This window comes from Mustela erminea, chromosome 8, assembly GCF_009829155.1.
Source record: "Mustela erminea isolate mMusErm1 chromosome 8, mMusErm1.Pri, whole genome shotgun sequence".
Taxonomy (NCBI): Eukaryota; Metazoa; Chordata; class Mammalia; order Carnivora; family Mustelidae; genus Mustela; species Mustela erminea.
Window position 1 is genome coordinate 56,626,195 of NC_045621.1, and position 19,656 is coordinate 56,645,850.

A 19,656-nucleotide genomic window follows, 5' to 3' on the forward strand; every position below is an offset into this window, starting at 1 on the left:
CAAATACCACCATTTATTAAATTTGAGATTGCATGATAGTTATTATCATGTTTAATGTTTACATGTATAAATTCTAAAAATAAGTTTAAAAATTACATTAATAAACACTTAAAATATACACAGTTCCATAAAGACTTACTATTAATATGTCACCTGTCAGAGTCAAGATTTACAAATTAGAAGGCAAGGTTTCCCCAGATGTGATCAGTAATGCTTTCTTTTTCATGAGTGACAGATTATGTGACAGTGAAGCCTGTGTTTTTACATGCAAGGTATTTCCTCTTTAATATGTGGACTTGTCTTTTTGTTCTATACTATATTATGTACAAGGATAGGCTAGTTTTAGAAAATCCTAAACAGAAAAACAAGGTAAGTGTTTCTGAACTGCTGATCCAAGGTAGCTGGGATATTTCTCAGCTGGTTTTATTACATTTGGGGTTGAAAAAGAGCATGATGAGGTGTGGATAGGATGGAAGACCTGAAAATCAATGCTAGTCCTGACTACACAGGGCTAAGTGACCTTGGGAAGAAATGTCATCCCTCTGAATCTCAAATTTCTGTTCCGTAAGAGACGAGTAAGTCCTTCCTTAGAGGGGTGTGGATAGAATTCAGAGATAACCATACAGGGCACTTATTGGAACTCAGTATTTAGAGTATAGTACCTGGAACACAACAGGTGCTCAGTAAATGTTGATTCTTTATGCCAAGTAAAAATGGCAAAATGGGAATTTGACTTTTACCTGAAAATGTGACCTCAACATAATAGGAGTACGTTTTATGAAACCAAAGTGAAATTAACCTATTTGCCAACCAAATTGTGGAGTACACGTTTATACCTGTTTATTCTTTACTAGAGGTCTGTTTGCCAGCCTATGTACCAAGTCTAAAATTATTATTTTTTTTTAACCCAGTATAGTATAGGGATGTTCTGGGTGTCTCAGTTGGTTAACTGGCTGCCTTCAGCTTAGGTCATGATCTCAGGGTCCTGGAATCGAGTCCCACACTGGGATCCTTGCTCAGCGAGGAGTCTGCTTCTTCCTCTGCCTGCCGGGCCCCTGCTTGTGCTCTCTCTCTCTCTCTCTCTGACAAATAAATAAAATCTTAAAAAATAAAAATGTTTAAAAACCCAGTATAATACCATAGTAGATTTTTAAAAATGATAATAATTAGTAAGATTAAGGTAACTGAAGTTTTTCATATATGTGGCCTAAATACCAATTCAACTGTTTCCCCCATTATGTCTCTGTATTTTCACACATATAAAATGCTCTCATTGTAATTGATTTCATCAAACTTTAAGACATAGTGATTTTGAGCAACATAATTTTGCCATCCATTGACCTAAAAAAGAAATATCTATTGGAAACCAAGTCCCAGATTGGGGCTCTTGACTTTGTCCTTTTCTCCCTGTTATGGACATATTTATCTTTCAGGCAGTTAGACTTTAGGCTATAAGTCCAATGTAAGCACATATTTATATGGCAAATAAGGAAGCAGAGCAGAATTTGGGCATTTATTGTAGGCTACAAAAATTTGTGTAGTTAAATAATATTTTTAAATAATAATAGACACAACTGTCATTTGTTAATATGCTGGCAACTTGTTAAGCATCATATATATATATATATATATATGTATATATATATATATATATGGAGAGAGAGAGAGAGAGAGAGAGAAAGACTGTGAGACAGTAATTATCCCACTAGACAGATGTGGAAATCAAGTTCAGAGACAATAAGAAACTTCACTGACAGCTATGTACTGAGGTGGGGAAGGAGGGGTGTGAGCTCCAATGCCTATGCTCTCAACCACAGCTACTTTATACTATATCCAAAAGAACATATACATTGTTAGTCCCAAAAATATCAGAGAGAGAAAGTGGCCAGAGTTTAAAGAAGTGGAAAATTTAAAGTAGAGATCAACATCAAGGTCATAGAATAGAATCATTGTCTTTAACTGAGAGACCTTGGATATGTTATTCACTTTTTCTAAGCCTCAACTTTCTCATCCATAAAATGGGGAGACTTTTATCTACTTTTTTGCCTTAATGCTTCTGAAGCCAAGGCACAGTGGCAGGTATATTATAAGTGTGTGAGTGCATGATATTTCTTTCCCTATAAGACTCGACTCTTCTCATAATACTCTTGCTATAACTGACTGGGTATCTTCTTTCAGTTCCTGACTATTACTATGTTTAAGTGATAACTGTGAATTAGGAAATGGGGCTTCCTGCAATTGCCTTTCTGGGGATGATACTTAGTGCATTAAAGAGTTCACATGCATGTAACACTAAGAGTTATAATTAATATTCCAAGTAAACATATATACAACAGGCTGCCCAGAGTTCCACCCAGCTCCTGCCACAAACTATGGTCTTCTAGAGTAGCATGGTACAGGGAAGCCTTGCACTTGGTGAAAGCATGAGATACGAGCTATTGTTGTTGTTCTTGCTGTTTTTATTTTTATTACTCAGGTCACTTATAGTGCATCTGCCTTGATCATCAACCCTCTGACTATGTGTAATAGTATGGTATTTGTATTTCATGCCAAAATTCACTGGGGGTTCTGATCATCGGCTCTAGAAACATGTTACATGCCATATTTAGCCACATCTTTAGCCTAACATTTTAGGTCAATGGATGGCAATTTAGCCACCAGCATTTTTAGGTTTCCAAGAAAGCAGGAAATATTTGTTTATTTCACTGATTCTTTTCAACATCTTCTTAATGTCTTTTTCATTACCCGAATATACTCATAAAGCCAGAACAAAGCAGTAAAGCCTTTTAATATGGCCAATATGGATGCATAAATGTGGTCATCTCTCGAGTGGTCTCTGTAGTCTTTAGAACCCCACTAAAGGGTCCTGGGGTCGTGGAGATTAAATGAGTAATTATATGTAAAACTCAAAAAGTAAGTGCCTGGCACTGTTAGCTATGAAAATGACAGTTATATACTATGTAAAACAAATATAGAAGAGAAGACTGGGGCATAGAGATGAAAGGGGAAAAAAAGCAACTATTTCTTACCCTGCATTTTTTCACAAACAAACCCATGACCTTCTTTTCCACAGTCTTCAAAATACCATTTTCCAGTGAAATGAAAATTAGGATTACTTGATAGCAAGACACAGAGAGGAATATGTTTTTGAACTTCAGTGGTGTTATGACTTGGAATCTTTAAAAAGATATATATGTTTTCAAAAAATGGTAACATGAAGCATTATAACATTGGCATTTTTATTAAGGACAATTTAAAAAACTCAAACACTATTATTGCTTTATTTGCATTTAGCAAACTTGGTCATAGATCACTTCATAACCTACAAAATAAATAATTATTGTGATAGTAATTACATTAATGGGACACATGAAAATGACATGTAATTGCATTATTAAAATTAATATATTGATAACAGACATAAAAATTTATGCCTGTGAAGTATAGGAAGTAAAAGAACACTTTAGTAAGTATCAAATAGGATCTCTTGCTAAATAACTTCTAAAAAATAAATCTGAAAACTTACATTTATTACATCAAATGGAGACCAGTTAGAGTATGCCACAGGCTTTCCATTTACCCATTTTTCATAATTATCATTTTGTAACCCTATCCACATATTAGTGGTCTGGCCAAAAAGATTCATAGTAATGAAAGCTGAAAAATATGAATACATTATCAAATTTAATACTATATAAACCATTTGGATAATCATTGAATTCTGTTTATAGCTGTGATTTTAAATGACAGCAAAACTTAATTACCAATCAAATGTAGGAATTTGTTACTTTGTTCTTATTAAGGTAATACAGTCTCTATCACATCTGTTTCAGTTTAAATTGACACACATTAGCTGGCAAAACCTGGGATTTCATCATATCATTAACAAAACTACTTCCAGTGTTCATTCAGTGCCTTTCTAAACAAAAGAGGATTTATCTACTATACTTAAACTGAAGTATACAATTGCCTAAATACCAAATACAAGCGTACAGGTAAATCTAAAGGGATCTAATATTATATCATGCAATTATAAAAGAATATACCTCAGATTATTTTAGCCATTTTGAAATAAAGATGATAAGTATGTCATTTTTCCCCACTGCTACTGGGGAGACAAAAGCTTCCAAAAATCAGCAGTTTATCTGTACTTTTACAGATGTCATGATATAAGCCTTAGAGGTTAAACTGAAAATTTATGTGTCATCAGTAATATAATACTTCAAATGTGGATTTGGAAATATTAGTATTTGGAGGAACATTTAAATAAATATTTGAATAAAAATGGTTATTTTTCCTGATTGAACATTGAGTACTCTACCTTGCTCCACCTCATTTTCAATGGTGACCAGTGTTCCCCCTGCTTCAACACAGAAATCTTGAGCGGATGTCCAGTTCTTCCAGTCACTTGGGTCTTTGGGGATTTTCACCAAAAGGCACTTTTGGAAAACATCAAAAAAAGCACTCATTTCCATATTTTTTTAAGAGTTAAAAACCTCCCAAAGACACTGAGGATCAATCTTCAGAATTCTTTATAATTTTCTGTAGCGGAAATGTCTCATTTTTTTTCTTTGAGCTGCTCCAAAGGTATGAAAGTAAAACAGAAGACCAGCTTTTAGGGTAAGTCAATATTTGCATGCATTTCTATCCAGCAGGAACAGAAGCAAGGATGTGTTTTGTTATGCAGGATATCAGAACAATGTCTTCTGCTCAGTGAAAAATAGTATTCCTTTTAAAAAGGAGCCAGCCTGATTGCGAAGTGTATAGCAGTAGACTTAATTTTTAAAAAATTTGGAGGTAGCAATTAACAGCTTAGTTCAATTTTATCTACAAAACATTTCTTCACTTTAAATGAGAGAGGAATACTAGGGCATCAAACCACATTGGATATTTAAATTCATTAATTCCTTGAGTTAGCTGTGTGGTTTGTAAGTCCACAAGGAAGAGTCAGAAAAGAAAAAAACAAAAACAAAAACAAAAACAAAAAAAACCCGAGCACAGTTGGAAGGAAAGCAAGGGCAGACCCAAGGAAACCTAGGACAGAGAAACAGAAAGGAGGGTGACCAATAGTGTCAATGGAACATAAAAAGAAGGCTGTGGGATTTGGCAGTGAGAATTGTTTGTTACTCGTGAGACAATCATGTCTGTAGCATGGCAGGGTTTGTCATTATGGGGTGAGAAGTGGAACAGTAACTACTGGGCAGGTCAGGGAGGGTCAGAGAAATTTAAACTTGTTAATAGGGCCAGGTGGAGTCAGGGGAGAGGGAGAGAGAGAAAAGAAAGGCTATAGGAGATCAGGCAAAGTTCCAGAGAAGTCAGGAGAGACTGTAAACAAAGGATATTCCATGTGCACTATTCTCTTATCAATGAACACAGGCAAACCCAGTCATTGATAGGTTAGATCTCAAGATTTCACCACTGAGAAAACTCCAGTTACAAGACAATTCTAGGCTAGTGTGGAAGCCCACACTTGGGAGAGCATCCTTCCCCCTCCTCCTTCGGAAAGACATCTTTCCTCATCCTTTAATTTCTATATTTCAGTCCCCCAATCCTTCCCCATCATCATAAACTCCCTAAAAAGCAGAGAGACTCGCTCTTCTTTGAACATCACAACGAAGACGTTCCCCAGTAAATATTTATGGAACATAATAACAGCCAACAGACCCTTAAGTAGTTGTCAAATGACATTCTCAGGCATTCTAGATTTAGTCCAATGCTTCTCAAAGTGGAGCATTCAGTAATGTCTGGAGAAATTTTTGGTTGTCACAGCTCCAGCGGGGAGCTTTGCTTTTGGTGGGTAGAGTACAGGGATGCTGCCAAACATTCTGTAATGCACAGGTCAGTCCCCTCATAACAGAGACCTATCCAGCTCCAAATGTCAGTAGTGCCCAGGTTCTTTTCAGAACACAATCCTGATCATGTCACTTTCCAGTTTAAAACTATTAGGATTTTCCATACATACATACATACATACATAATGAATAAAACTATTAAGGATTGTCTCTTCTTTTCAGGATAAAAACCATAAACACTGATGTAGTCTGGCGTTACCAACTAACAGAAGAAGTACATTTCCAATTCTTCTGGTCCTCTTTACCTTGTTTGCTTCACAAAGAAAGGGAATTGGCTTTAAAGGATTTTAATTTTATAACAACTATTCATTTATCTATTTCCTTTCATTTTGTCTCTTTTCTCTAATTACAAAGTCCAATGAGTGGCACACACTAATTATTAGGCAGTCTTATCATTTAATGTGAATTCACCTTGTGTTCAGATAGTCACACTAATGAACCATTCATAAATACCAATGAACCTCATTGGTTCAGTTAGCTCAATAAAGCTTTCCAGAAAACACACATATGCTCCCCTACCCTACCCTCTTACTCCCCATCCCCCCATGTTTGCCTCAGCCACCATTTACTAGCTTGACTATTTCCTATTACCACAACTTCATCGTTTCTAAAAAAAGCCAAACAAACCCCAACACATATTTACTAACACAGTTTGAAATGGTGTGATTAGTAATTAAAGCAAAGCAGTAAAATGAAGTACAGCACTCTTAATTTTAAATTGTTTACTTACTAACTAATTTGCAAAATGTGATCAAGTTTAACACATCTCTTATTATCACCGGGAATTAAGGATAGCCTATTGTATTGCAAACAAGTTTTGAACATAAAATTCTTTTTTGTAATCTCAAAGTCATTTCCAGCTCAAAATTTGAAAGTGGAATTTGTGACCTTTCCCCCAGACTTGGTCCTTTTCCAGTGTTCTTACTGATGTTGACTGGCAAAGTCAGCCATGTATTTATATAAGCTTGAAACCTGGGAAGCTCTTTGCCTTCCCATTCCAACCACGTTTCAATTACCATTTAGATATACATCCCATTTCTCAGAGCCTTCTCCCATTCTTCCCACTGCTGCCACATCACAGTCTCTGCCTTCTCTATCTTAGCCCAAACTCCTTCTCTCTTGCCTGGATTATTACAGTAGCTTCCCAACCACTCTTAAAACCTTCCTCATCCTTGCCTTCCTCACATCTGTCTTTGCTATTGTGGCATGAATGATTCTTTTCAAAACTTAGTCCTGGTGTGTTCTTCTTTAGTTAAAATCCTTGAGGGGCTTCCTATTGTTCTTAGGATAAAAACAGAAACTCTTTTTCATTTCACTTTTCACATTCTAGTTCTCTATGCTTCTTTTAGTTTCTTCAATAGGTCCATTCCCTCTCACCACAGGACTTTAGTATACCCTGTACTTCCCTGCTTTTAATGCTTCCTGTCCATCTGACTACTTCAGTCAGGTTCTTCTGTTAAAAACTTTTAGAGAACTATGTAACTCCCTTTCATTGCATGTGTTACAGTTATAGAGTTACCCTCCTGATTGGTTTGCTAATGTTTGTTCCCCCTCTAGTCTGCAAGCTACAAAAGAGAAGGGATTTTGTTTGTTTTTCCTTACCATCAAATTATCAATATCCAACATAGTTAAATGAATGAATGAATAAAGTGCTGATAATGTGAATACTTTTTTTTTTTTTTTTTTTTTAGAAAAGAGGAGAGTATCTTTTAAAGGAAAAGCTGTGTTGTGCATTTTGGCTAATTCCAAACTAGATGTGCAAAGCAGCCATTAGCACTCAATCCAGGTCCTTGTATAAAAATATGTGAATGGGACACCTGGGTGGCTCAGTCAGTTACGTGTCAGCCTTCTGCTGACATGATCACAGAGTCCCAGGACTAAGCCCTGCATTGGGCTCCCTGCTCAGCGGGAAATCTGCTTCTCCCACAGCCCTGCTCCTGTTCTTTCTCTCTCCCTCAAATCAATCAATCAATCAATCAATCAATCTTTAAAAAATATATGAGTAGAAGCATAAGAGTTAACCTACTATACACACAAGCACATGCACACTTAGAATTTTTTCTGCTTACAGCTCTGCTGTGACAAGTGTCTTAGATGACTCACTCTTTTAGGGGTAATTCCAGGTTAAGACTCATATATTATCAAACATAGAGGAGATAATTGATGAAACATTAGAAAAGATGCTTAACTTCTGGTAGATGAGTTTAAAACTCTTAGAGGTGGATAATTAGTCAACTAACTAGGATTTTTTTCTTAGAAAAAACAAACAAACAAACAAAAGTATTCACAGGAAAATGACAAAAAAGAAGCGAAAGAACTGTGATGTGAAAAATGTCATTGCTACCTCGCGGTTTTCCTTCTTTAACTTTGTTAATCAAGGGAGCCATCCCCTCGGGGCTCTCCTTCTCTCCATTTTCAATCCTCCTATTATCAGTTTTTCTAATGCTCTGATAAGCCCACTTATTCCAAGGTGTAGATGACAGATGAGGCAATCTCAGAAATACTGCCCTTAAAAAAAAAAAAGAATCAAGGCAAAGGTGTGAGAAGCAAATGGTGGGATTTGAGCCATCTTAATGCAGGGGAAGGCCCGGTGGGTGAGGACACTTGGGGAACCTGAAACCTCAGCCTGGGAAAGATCTCTTTTTTCAGGTAGCCTGCTGTGACAGTATTTTGTAGTCAAATCCTCTGAATGATTCAAAGACTAAGCTGTGCAACTGTTGCATTGCTGGGCAAATATTGGCTACCCATTTGAATAACTGAGGGAGCTTTTGCAGATTAATTAAATCAGAATCATTAGGATGCCCTTGCACCTTGACATTTTTAAAAAGCTCACAGGCTGATTCTAAATATTTGATCAGGGCTGTGAACCACTAATCTAGTCGTTAGTTATCAATAAAGATTTTTTTTTTTTTTAATTTTGAGCTACACAAGGATTTTTAATTCTGCTCCAATCCTGCTTCAGAAAGTCTTTCTCCTCTTGTGTGCATGTTTGTGCCTTACTCATGCCCCTTTCTCTTCCTTTCAAAGGAGGCATTCACTTGCTCTCCTGCCCTGAGTCTGCTCCACCATCGCTGCTACCATGCCTCTATACATACATACTCAATATGCTTACACAAGAGAAAACATGGACTGGAGTTCAGCTGTGCAGATGAAGAAGTTTGGGGAGAGGATAATAACCAAGTTCTGAACCAAAAACAACCATTTAGAGTTTCTGAGAATTATTTCTCTAATGCCAAGGATTTGATTTGCTATGAATTTCCTTAAAATATCCTCTTTTACACATGGGAGAAATACTGATTAGTAACTAAAACAGTCGTGTTCATACTTCGGGGTTGCTCACTGTCTGTAGTAAAAGTGTGATTTTGAGACAAGCTAGGCATTCCATTGTGGCTTTTCCATATAGAGCACTCTAGGATGCATCTGTTCTAATAGTCGCAAGGTACAAAAATTGACTGAAAATAAACCAAAACTTTAATATAAGAGCTAAAACTGTAAACCTCTTAGAAGAAACATAAGAAGTAAAATTTTATGACTTTGGGTTTGGCAACCTTTCCTTAGATATGGCATCAAAAGCATGAATGACAAAAGAAAAATTAGATAAATTGGACTTCATTAAAATTTAAATAAAATTATTATTTTTTATTTTATTATATTTTAAATAAAATTATTAAAATTTGATACATCTGTGTATCAAAGGACATTAGAAGAGGCAATCTATAGAACAGGAGAGAATGCTTGCAAAACATGCATCTGATAAGAGCTTAATATCTAGAATATATAAAGAACTCCTACAACTCAACAATGAAAAGACAAATGACCCAAATAAAGCTGGGCAAAGGACTTGAGTAGACATTTTCCAAAGATAGTATACAAGTGGCCAATAAGCAAATGGAAAGATACTTAGTATCATTAGCCATTAGGGAAGTCTAAATCAAACCACAATGACAAAACACTAGACATGCACTAGGATGGCAATAATAAAAAAGATAATAATAAGTGTTGTTAAAGATGTGGAGAAGGGGCACCTGAGTGGCTCAGTCTGTTAAGTGCTGCCTTTGGCTTTGGTGGTGATCCCAGGGCCCTGAGATTGAACCCCGAGCCAGGACACCTGCTCAGTGGGGAAGTCTGTTTCTCCCTCTACCCCTCCCCCTGCTTAAGCTCTCTCTCTCTCAAATAAATAAATAAAATCTTAAAAAAAAAATATGTGAAGAAATTCCTACCATATAGTTCTGGCAGGCTTGTAAAATGGTTTAACCACATGAAAAACAGTTTACTGTTTCCTCAAAAAGTTAAACATAGAATTGATATATGATATAGCAATTCCATTCCTAGATGTATACCCTAAAGAAGTGAAAACAGGGACTTCACTAGATATCTGAATGCCACTGTTCACTGTAGATTTATTCACCATAACCAGAAAGTAAAAACAACCCAAGTCCATCAACAGATGAAAGAAAAAAGAAAATATGACATGGAATATTATTCAGTCATAAAAAGGGATGGAGTTCTGATACATACTATTAATATGGATAAACTCTGAAACATTATGCAGAGTGAAATAAGCCAGAAACAAAAGGACAAATATTATATGAATTCACGTATATGAAATATCTAGACAGGCAAATTCAGAGATAGGAAACAGATTAGAACTCATCATGGGCTGGAGAGAGGGGGATTGGGAGTTATTGCTTAATAGTTACACAGTTTCTGTTTGGGATGATGATAAATTTGGGAAATAAAGAGGATGGTTGAACAACATTGTGAATGTAATTAATACCACTGAACTGTACATTAAAAAATTTTATTTTAAATATATGCTACCACAGTAGAATAGCTTAAAGAGAACTAATTGTCAAAGATTTTAATTCAAAACTTAGTTTTCGGGGCACCTGGGTGGCTCAGTGGGTTAAAGCCTCTGCCTTTGGCTCAGGTCATGATCCCGGAGTCCTGGGATGGAGCCCTGCATTGGGCTTTCTGCTCGGCAGGGAACTTGCTTCCCACCTCTCTCTCTGCCTGCTTGTGATCTCTGTATGACTTGTGATCTCTGTCTGTGAAATAAATAAATAAAATCTTCAAAACTTAGTTTTCTGTTGAATACTTCCTATATTTTTTATATTGAAATGTATAACTGGTAGATTTTATAGTTTGGGAAAATAGGAATCAGACAGAAAATACTATTAAAAATGTATCTCAATACCATAAAGTTTTAGAAAACAACTATATTTTAGAAGATATCTCATAGTGCCACCAGATTGTGTCATGGGGCTAATTCTTAAATTCTCTTATGAAATGACAACTGTAGGAAAGAGACAAGACTACCAGATTCAAAGGTCAGAAAACCTGAAGCTGATTCTCAACCTGACACTTATTTGCTGTGAAGTTTCAGAAAAAGCACACTATGTTATTAGTCTTGGTCTTCTTATATATAAGAGGGAATAACAATTCTGTGTATTTAAACGATTAAATAAAATAAGATATATATCTATGATCACCTAGAAAAACTCTTAGCCACAAGGTGGAAGAAACCCAAATGTTCATTAATGGGTGAGTAGAAAAACAAAATATGGTATATACATATAGTGGAATATTAGTCTCAAAAAGGAAGGAAATTCTGCAATATGCTCTAACATGGATGAACCTGGGGGACAATCTGTTTAGTAAAATAAACCAGTCACAAAAAGATAAATAATGTCTTATCTGTAGTATCTAAAGTAGTTACATTACTAGGAACAGAAAGTAGAATGGTGGTTGCCAGAGACTGGGGGAGGGAGAATGGAGGGTTATTGTTTATTGGATTTAGGGTTTCAGTTTTACAAGATGAAAAAGGTCTGCAGATTCATTGCATAACAATGTGAATATACTTAGCACTATTGTACTATACACTTAAAAATGGTTAAGATGGTAAACTCTATATTATGTGAATATTACCACAATTTAAAAAAGCCAATGCCAAATATATATTAGGTTCTCATCAAATGCATGTAAAATCCAAATGGCCCCATATCACAAATTAACAATGAGAAGAAGTTCACGAAGAAGAGAAAAGGCTCTGCCACATGTAACTGAACATATAGATTGAAAACTGACTGTCCACAGTCAAAGAGCAATTTCTTATTAGCATATTAAATTATGACACAGTTTGGGTTTTTCCATTATCAAAGAATGAAATATTTATAATTTGGGATGCATTTTAATTACTTCCACCTAAGGCCTATAAAGTTATTTTATTATAAAACATAAGAAGTGGAGGGAAAGTTTTGGCCTTAATTGGAGGCAGTATCAGAAATAATAAATCTGGTTTACAATATCCCCACTGGCAATTAAAAAAAAATTTCAATTCTGCATAGAAGCACCAGCTTTATGAGGCTCAAGATGACATTGACTGAGTTCCGTTATTAGTGGGTCAATTCACAAGGCGGGGCGGAGCTCTGTGCCTGCTCCAGGCAGGGAAGACACAAAAGGAGAAGATGCAGACTGTACCCTCTGGAGTTGACAGCTCATTTGGGGACAGGGCCTAGTTACACAGGCTCACATGCATCATGCCTAAAGAAACAGTCACACAGCACAATGAATGACTGTGTCAATAGCAAAAACTAAGTATACCAATGAAGGGTGGTGCCACGGCTGTTTCCTTATTTCTAGAGGTTTGCTCCTACCTACACTGAAAACTCTATCTTGAAAGTTGTGACCAAAAAAAATTCCAGGTCCTAATGGACAACTCCTAGTTTTTCAAAGCCACACCCACTCTTTGATTATGTTCTAAAATAAACATCTAAAAAACAGAAACAAAGGCAACATTTTGAAAAAGAATTTACCTTATAGTTAAAATATAGCCATCCTCTGGGACATGTTCCGTGTTGTTTTGGGGTCTTTTCCTCTTTCTCTATGATCCAAACCTTCTTTCGCTTACAGATGCTAGGCATAGAAACGGAACACTCTTCAGTAGCCCATAGTCCTAGAAGAGTAAATGGGTTAGAAATGACATGGAACAATGCTGGCTCTTAGTAGGTGTTCTTTATCACATTATGACTGCTGATGGTTTATCATACTTTCTTTAATCTAGAAATTCAACTAAACTCCTAATGGTAGAGTTCTCTAACAATAAGAACAAACTGGGCAGGGTGCTAAATCAGTAAATCTAATTCAAGAATGTAGAAATTTTGCAAATGCAAAACAAACAAACAAACCCCAACTAACCAAAATACTACAGTTGAAATCACAGAACTGATTGAAATCCTGAGAATATTTGGTTTGATTAACAAAAGAATGCAGAGTAATATTTTTGTTTTAAAATATTCAACTTCAATATAAGGAGAAAAAAGATTCTAAAACAATAAATGATCATTTCTAATTTATAATTCTTTAGCCAATACACAGTTTTGAAAAATTAACTCAGTAACTTCTAAGAAAGAAGCAGTTTTTGACACTGGCTCTTAAAAAAAAACAGGCATACATATACATGCCCTCAGGAAGATATATCCCAAAGTCCTTAGCCTCCTGGAAAATGTATTTTAATTTAGAAGAGCTCTATTTTCAGAGTAAAGGTTATAGAATGCATTTCATTAGCATTCAAGCTATAAATCCCAGAATAGGGTAAGGATGCATGTAAATTGCAAAGGCAGTTTCAGTTTTCTAGTGTGAGGGATATAAGCCAAAAAATGTTGGCATTTTGAAGGAGGGGCTGGAATGCTATTTTTAATGCAAAGTAGCTTCTAGTCTTCCAGAATCACAAAACAGCCTTTCTGTAGGCTGTTGTGACACCTGCTGGCAAAAGAGAGCTGATTAACAACGTGGTTTTTCCTTTTCTCTGCAGAAACCCTTACACTAAGGATTGCTTTCCATATTTATCCCTCTCCTGATTTGGGGCACAGGTTCCTTATGAATCCGTTAAAGGTCAGGAACATAATTACCTTTTATAGGATAGAAAGAGTGGGATGGATAACACTGTACTGATGGACTGAATTCAATTTAAAAACCCATCTTAAAGGTACATGTATTTCTAAATACAGCCTGCAAGTAGTTGGTGTTCTATGGCAAAAGCAGTTAGTGCCAAGTATTAAAAAAATACTGAACTCAATGAAAATTTTTCTTAAATGGGAAAGTGGGAGGAAATTCCAAGGGGTTAAAGTTCTGGCCAATTATAACTGAATCATGAAGAAGAGATTTTTAAAATGGGCCCATATTGAAATTTTTTAGAGGCTTGTATCTATCAGGCATATTATTTTTGATCAGTTTCACTCGGTCTATTTCTGGTGCTGTTCTGGTGCATGAGGAATGACTTGTCTGGTTGTAATTCATTTCCAAAAACATGAATGCTGGAATTAATTGTAGGAATGGCCATCCTTAACACTTAAGACTAATGAAACTCACCACATTCAATTAAAAAGCAAGCTAGCCAAACAAAACCTTCTCACTGAACTAATGTAATGAAAAGGAAACTTTAAGCCTTCTGAAAATTTTCAGTTTGTATTATAAACCCCAAAATGGATAAATAAAATAACCTGTTATGGATGAGATGAAGCCGCATCTCTGGCTCTGATTATTCGTAGATCCTTCTCCTCCTTCGTCCCAGTTCTGGTATATTACTGGCGCTCCATCTCTCCAGCTGTAGGTAAATTAAGAATTTTAGGGTCTTCTTTTATTCCGTATGTTTAATCTCCAACACCATTCTTGGAGTTCTGGGGTAATTTTTATTAAATTAAAAAGATACTCATATCTTTGTTTAGAGAAATGAAAATTTATAAGTTAAAGATAACGTTTGACGGCTACTCAACAACTGATCTCTAAAATCTCATCCAATCATTCTGCAAATAAAACCTGTCAAACAAAATAAAATGCAAATTGATCTAGTTCCATACCGAAATCCATCATTGGCTTTTTCTTCTCGAAGTCCAATCCACCAATTTACACCAAACTTTGATAGCTATTAAAGAGGAAAAAAAGAAAATGTCAGCTTTTATTCTACTTGTTTTCCCTTTTCACTATTAAGATTAATGGGGTTCCTGTTAATAGCTTTCTATTCTTCAGTATTTTACTCAATTATCTAAAGAAGAGTACACTAAGGCCTAGCATCTTGAGAGAACCCGAAACTTCATTATTTCCAAATAGTCCCTCCTCATTATGTAGGAAATTGGAATCAAATACTGAAAATCTTTCTTACAACGTTCCCGATGTATTTAAAAGTAAATTTTCTAACTCTCAAATAGGGCTTTAAGCAGTAATATTGTAAAGTAAAATAGGATGTGGACTCCTTTTTTTTGACTAAATATTCAGTGGTTTCTCATCTCAGTGATTTATAGTTCACTGCATATGTCACACTGTTCGGAAAAACAATGCAAGGCGCCAAGACATCAACAGTAAAAAGGATTTTGAATTTTTGGCATTAGCCTGATTGTTAAGCTTTTAAACTTGAGTATTAGCACCCTCCCCATTTTAATAGAGAGACACAAGATAGGACAAAGGAATACTACAGAACTTCCACTGCTTAACAACCAGAAAATTATTTCTATATTTTACTAATTTTGTACCATTATTTATCACACAGATCTCAGTGCAATAAAGTATAAAATGAAACAGCATGTTCACACATGTGTGCGTGCACACACACACACACACACACACATTGCAGCAAATGTAATACTGGACTTATGACCCAGGAAATTGAAATTCCCTCTTTACCTATAAAAGAGGAAGAATCAGTAAGGATTTCTAAGACTTCTAAATCAATATACTTTATTGTGTGTATGTGAAATGTAACTTAATTTTTACGCTAAAAACCTGTTAATCTGAAGGCATTGTATATTTAAATTCATACTTCATTTCTTCTGTAAAAATTGGAGAATATATTTTAAGATACCTGTATTTTTTTCCACATGAATGTTGGGTCATCATACAACAGAATCTAATAGCTTTCTAACATTTTAATTTATAAACAGATATTTTTATTCCTTGAACAGTGTGGCTGTCTGCTATACCAGCAATTTGAGAATAATGCAAGATGGAACAGCTATAATTTGGGATCCCTGAGGTGTTGTTTCATGGACATGTTCTTACATGCTGAATTTAGATTCCCATTGTCAGGCTTTGGAATGGGTCCACTGAGACTGGCTGTGAACTCAGTGGGAGAACCACAACAATTTCATTTAATCTAAAGAGGTCTCATGTGCGACAATAGTGGAAATCATGGCCTGCTTGTTCACTGCCCCAATTAAGGACCTCTAAAGAGAAATTATAACTACTACATGTTAAGTGACATATTTATTGCCACCTCAATTACAGCATGGTGATCCTCCACATGGCCCATCACAACCTGTTGTGATACGGAATAGAACCGCAAGCTAGAAGGACAAGCTAGAAGATTTCCAGGTGAAAAAAAAAATCCATGGTGAAAAATATAGGTGTTGTAAATTTTAGCTTAGGTATCAAATTACAAAAAAAAAGACTGATTAATATTCTTTCATATAAAAAATGTAATATGACAACAGATTTCATAACATGAACTATATTTTATTACTATCATTATAGATAGCATCATATGGGAAGAATACTTATTAAAAAATAAAATACAGCAAGAGGCAACATAATCTATGAAGTAACTGATCTATGAAATAATGTAAGGAAGAGTAGCCTGTCATATGTTCAAATGTTTCCATCAAAAATATCAAAACTAAGTTATTTTAAGGGTTTAAAACACTATATTTTGGAGGATGACTAATATATTTGATATATTTTTGCTAGAAGTATTTAGACATGAAATTATTTTTTAAAAGATTTTATGTATTTATGCCAGAGACAGTATGAGAGAGAGAGAGAGAGCACAAGGAAAGGGTGCAGAGGGAGAGGGAGAAGCAGGCTTCCTGCTGAGCAGGGAGACTGATGCAGGGCTCAGTTCTTGGACCCTGGCATCATGACCTGAGCCAACTGCAGTTGCTTAAGTGACTGAGCCACCCAGGTGCCCCTAGACATGAAATTAAAATAAGAAGGACTTGCAATTTTGAAATGCAAATATTGTACAACGCAGCATAAAAATGTTAGCTGATTAATTGGCTAGCAGTTCATGTTAAACAACTCCTAAAGTGCTTATGGCTTTTTACTGTTTTGGCATGAATCTAACCAAAATGACAGCTCAAAAAAGAAGTACTCAAAAAATTCACTCTCATCATGCCTGTGGTATTCTGTTATTCAAAGAGAAAATACTGACTAACCACTTTTTCAAGACAGAAACATCTTGTTTTAAAAAAATCTGCTTCAGATTTAAAAAATTGCACCCAGCTTTCTTTTTCAATAGTTAGTTCTTTTATTTTCCAACTAAATGCTATTTTTGCTTTTCACATTTCTGAGTTACTACTCTTTATAGGGAAACTATACAACACAAGTGTAATACTAAAAATACTTGATTAGGGGCACCTAGGTGGCTCAGTCAAGCTTAAGCATCTGCCTTTGGCTCAGGTCATGATCCCAGGATCCTGGGATTGAACCCCGCATTGGACTTGCTTCTCAGCAGAGTCCACCTCTCTCTCTCCTTGCTGCTCATGCTTTCTCTCACTATCTCTGTCTCTGTCTCTCTCTCAAATAAATAAATAAAATCTTTAAACAATATTTAATTACTATTATGATTCTTCCTGCACTCACAGGATGAGTATGCCACAAAAGTGAGTGGTATGATCTCTACATGTTTAGTTCCTCATCCTGGAATAAAAAGAATTTCTGGGCAAATTCATTCTAGTAGAACATTCATAGATATGGAATTTCTTACTCATGAAGTGTAAATGGTCACCATAAATGTCACTACTACTACCTAATACAGCCATAGATTATGTGATAATAAGGACTGCTTTGGGAATACACAGCTTTCTTCTTTCTAAATTGATAGCCTTTTCCTGTAGCTCCCTTGCCCCTTTCCAGTCTACACATTTAAAACCATCCAGTAATTTTCTTTTGTAGTACAGTGTGGTGTTAGATCAGTCAGCTGCTCACCCATCATGCTGACAGAGCGTTCTGTATCAACATGGTTACAGACCGTGTTGCAATTTTGCCATGTAAGACACCACAAGGTTTGTCTGGTTTGATATCACAGCTAGGTCCAGTCCTCAACGAGGGTCGTGGCACTAGCTCTCAAACAGCTAAACCCATGGATTTTACTATTCCCTTCTCCAGGAGATATTAACCCTGCCATCCTCACTGGCTTGCCAACCACTAATAATTGGGAGAGTGAATTCAGGGAAAGGTGAAGAGAGGAGACCTGTCGATACTCCTAGGGGAGCTAAGCTCTCTTGGAAAGATCTAAAGAAGGTTTCATTGCTCAGAGCTGGCACCATCTTTTGGAGAGGGATTTTAGAACTCTTTTTGATTTTTATGTAACGAAGACATTGTGCTCTTATATTCCCCCTACACTGCTGTTCTGCTGCCAGCAGAAGGTTTTTAAATAACCCTGTAAGTCAGATGGCCTGGGTTCACTTCCAGATTCTATCACTTAGCTGCTGTGGAAGTAACCAAGTTGCTTCACCTCTTTGGAGTTTTAGCTTCCTTAACTGTAAAATGTACTAATAATAGACTTCCCACAGAGAGTCCTTGGAAAGATTGAATGCCATTAAATATTAGTACTGAGTGCAGTGCCAGACACAATTATAAGTATTGGCCAAAAATCAGTTCCATTTGAGACATGCACTTTGTCCTATCGATGGATGAACTGGTTTTCAGACATTGACCTGATGTCTTGTTATTGCCACTAGGAATGTTGTTTTGTTAAAGAAACAAACATATTTTCTGACATGCGGATGCTTAAAATGGATTTGGCTTGAGTGTTCCATTTATACTAGAGGAAGAGTGGTAAAAAAATTTAGCACACAAACTAATAGTGGGGAGTATCTTGTTTTTGTGGTTGGTCTATCACTGAGACGCTATAGGACTGTGGAGTTGTCACCCAACACCCCTGTTTTTCAGCTTTTTCCGTTACAACTCAGTAGTAGTCCTGAACTACCTGCACCTTGCAGACTGTCTATGCATCAAACGGGATTATAGAAATGGAAAAGGTCCATGAGCTGTAAGGGAAGACATTTCTCTTACATGCCAAGGATGCTTTAAATATACAGTTTCATTTTAACTATCAACTTACAAATGTAAAAAGATGATAGCTCAAGAAAGGATTCCTGGTGATTGTGAAATAATGTTAAATTATGGAAAAGAAAAAAATTTTTTTTCTTACTTTCAGAGATTTCCTAGGGAAAATGGGAGTGAGTTTCCCCCCTTGGTAACGTGTTGATAATTTGTGCATGTTGTTCCCTTTTCACTTACAATCATTTCCAGCTTTTTAAAAACAGAGACTCTGTCTTATTTTTGTGTTCTTGACATGTTTATGTCTTTGACAAATATCACAATGCCTGACACATACCTATGCTCAATAAGCGCCTGTTGAAGAAATACACTGAAAACGTACACTATTCCTTGGTAGTTTGCTTCATTATTTAACAGGTTTTGTATTCTCCTTTCTAATTGGCCTAGCTCCTCAAAGATTGTCCAAGTCTTTATCTTAAATTGAAATGGAAAACCACTCCTTATAATTTTCTGAATACTGAATCTTTATAGACTTAAAAGTACTATATTATTGTAAGTAAAATTCAACTTTGAAATAGCCATGCACATGAACCATCCCACCACCTCCCCGCCCCACATACACCTTGTTCCTCATGTATGCTTTATTTTCCTCCATGGCATTTATCTATTTATCTTTTAATAAAATATTATGTAATGCTATGTACTATATTGATTACAGTCTTTCTTCCCAGACTAGAGTATAAGCTCCCTT

At 35.8% G+C, this 19,656-nt stretch overlaps 1 protein-coding gene across 1 annotated transcript in view; it reads right to left on the reverse strand.

The window, feature by feature from the left end:
- The window catches only part of PLA2R1 (phospholipase A2 receptor 1), a 119,256-nt gene that overhangs the window by 14,383 nt on the left and 85,217 nt on the right, over positions 1-19,656 (reverse strand). Inside the window, exons 18-23 of the mRNA XM_032355709.1 lie at positions 14,711-14,775; positions 14,354-14,457; positions 12,668-12,807; positions 4,322-4,439; positions 3,527-3,657; positions 3,030-3,177 (exon numbers count right to left, since the gene is read on the reverse strand). Of these exons, the coding sequence (XP_032211600.1) occupies positions 3,030-3,177; positions 3,527-3,657; positions 4,322-4,439; positions 12,668-12,807; positions 14,354-14,457; positions 14,711-14,775 (706 nt within the window). The remainder of the gene's footprint in view (positions 1-3,029; positions 3,178-3,526; positions 3,658-4,321; positions 4,440-12,667; positions 12,808-14,353; positions 14,458-14,710; positions 14,776-19,656) is intronic.